Genomic DNA, 1,477 nt, shown 5'->3' with positions numbered 1-1,477 from the left:
ATTAAGTCATTCTAAGTCAAAGATATGGGTGAACAAAGGGAAAAAGATAAAGAGCAAGATACAATGTTTCAGTGTTCGGTGCAGTTGAAGAAAATCTCATTTGCTTATTTTGGAAGCAAAGTTTTTCATATTTGTCAGATGTACTTACTTTTGTTTTAATCGGATATAGGAAGTTGATAAATTGTTCCAAGCTTCAGCATTCTGAAACGACAGAGGACCTAGTTATAGACTATTCTCATTTAGGCAAAATAATTGCTACAACCAAAAATATAATTTCCTAGTCCAAGATGTGCTCTTTATAATCACAATTTTCAATAAGATATGTCTAAAAGTGTATGAGAAAATTAAATACATTAAACTTTTAAGATTTAGAATGAGAAAGTCACAAAAAACAGTTAACAAATTGATTTAATTATTAAAGTACTAATTTGGAATTTAGTTAAGATTTTATTTCCAAATTTAGATGTACAAAATAGTTGGACAATTTACAACATAATTTACACAACATATAGATTTATTACAAAGCTAAGACAATGGAGAGTATTGTTTCTTCTATCTTATAAGGCTTTGCTATTTTACCATCATCCTCCATCAGATGGGAGAACAAAGGAGTATGTGTTCTCCAGCGTTATTCCTAAGTATAATATTTTATTAATCAAACATATTTCTCTACCTATTCCTCTATAAAATGACAAAAATAAATTAAAGCTTTTATGTAAATCTTGATTCTAACAAGAACAATATGAATTATGTTTGTTCCTCTTTGTTCTGCTTTTTATAAAATACAGAGTATATGGTTCTCAAGTTCCACACATATGATTTAAAAATTAAGTGGTAATGGGCCTCTGCTTGCAGACATAACACAGTTAGTACCAGATTAGCGTTACTGCCAGAAAAAGCTACAAACTGGACAAAACTTAGGAAACAACTGTTTTTGAGAAGTTGGACAACAGGCAGCACAGGACTGTGACCCCTGAGACAGGGTAAACAACTGAGGTGTCTAACCATCAACCTAGGTTTCCAGCTAGAGGCACTTTCAGGGCTGGAGCACAGAGAGGTAGAAACAAAACAAAGCATAGTAAGTCCTACTGAGATGAAGAAGAGATATGAGCTCAGGGCTGAAAATGTAGCTGGAGTTTTCAGGGCATAATACCAGGGAAGAGAGATCTTTGCAGAGAATAAGCTCCAGAAATCAAAGTAAGCATCTCCTCGAGTCCTTCGCTGAATACTAAGCTATACTTGTGCTGGGCAAAACTTTTTGAGGTCAGGCAGAGACTAGCTACCAGAGAGCTATGAGCTGAATGGAGATTTTGGAGGTCACACACAGTGCTAGCAGTTATTCAAGTTCCAACCAACCAGCGTGGAGAATTCTTATTGATCACACATGGCATTAAGTTCCACCCCCAAAAAGTTATGCCTTAAGAGACGAGTGATTGCAACACTAGAATAAGGACAACTACAGACCCACCCTACCAAA

The 1,477-nt window shown here is 35.1% G+C and overlaps 1 protein-coding gene across 3 annotated transcripts in view; it reads right to left on the bottom strand.

Annotated features, from left to right (window-relative positions):
- Window positions 1–1,477, bottom strand: part of TTC27 (tetratricopeptide repeat domain 27) — a 163,072-nt gene that overhangs the window by 31,232 nt on the left and 130,363 nt on the right. For all 3 annotated transcript variants that reach the window (XM_019653796.1, XM_019653797.1, XM_019653798.1), the window contains one exon: window positions 149–201. In XM_019653796.1, the coding sequence (XP_019509341.1) occupies window positions 149–201 (53 nt within the window). The remainder of the gene's footprint in view (window positions 1–148; window positions 202–1,477) is intronic.

The sequence above is a fragment of the Hipposideros armiger genome, unplaced genomic scaffold (assembly GCF_001890085.2).
Source record: "Hipposideros armiger isolate ML-2016 unplaced genomic scaffold, ASM189008v1 scaffold_207, whole genome shotgun sequence".
In the NCBI taxonomy this organism is placed as follows: domain Eukaryota; kingdom Metazoa; phylum Chordata; class Mammalia; order Chiroptera; family Hipposideridae; genus Hipposideros; species Hipposideros armiger.
Note: the sequence above shows the minus strand (reverse complement) of the source record. Positions and strands in the feature narration are given on the sequence as shown.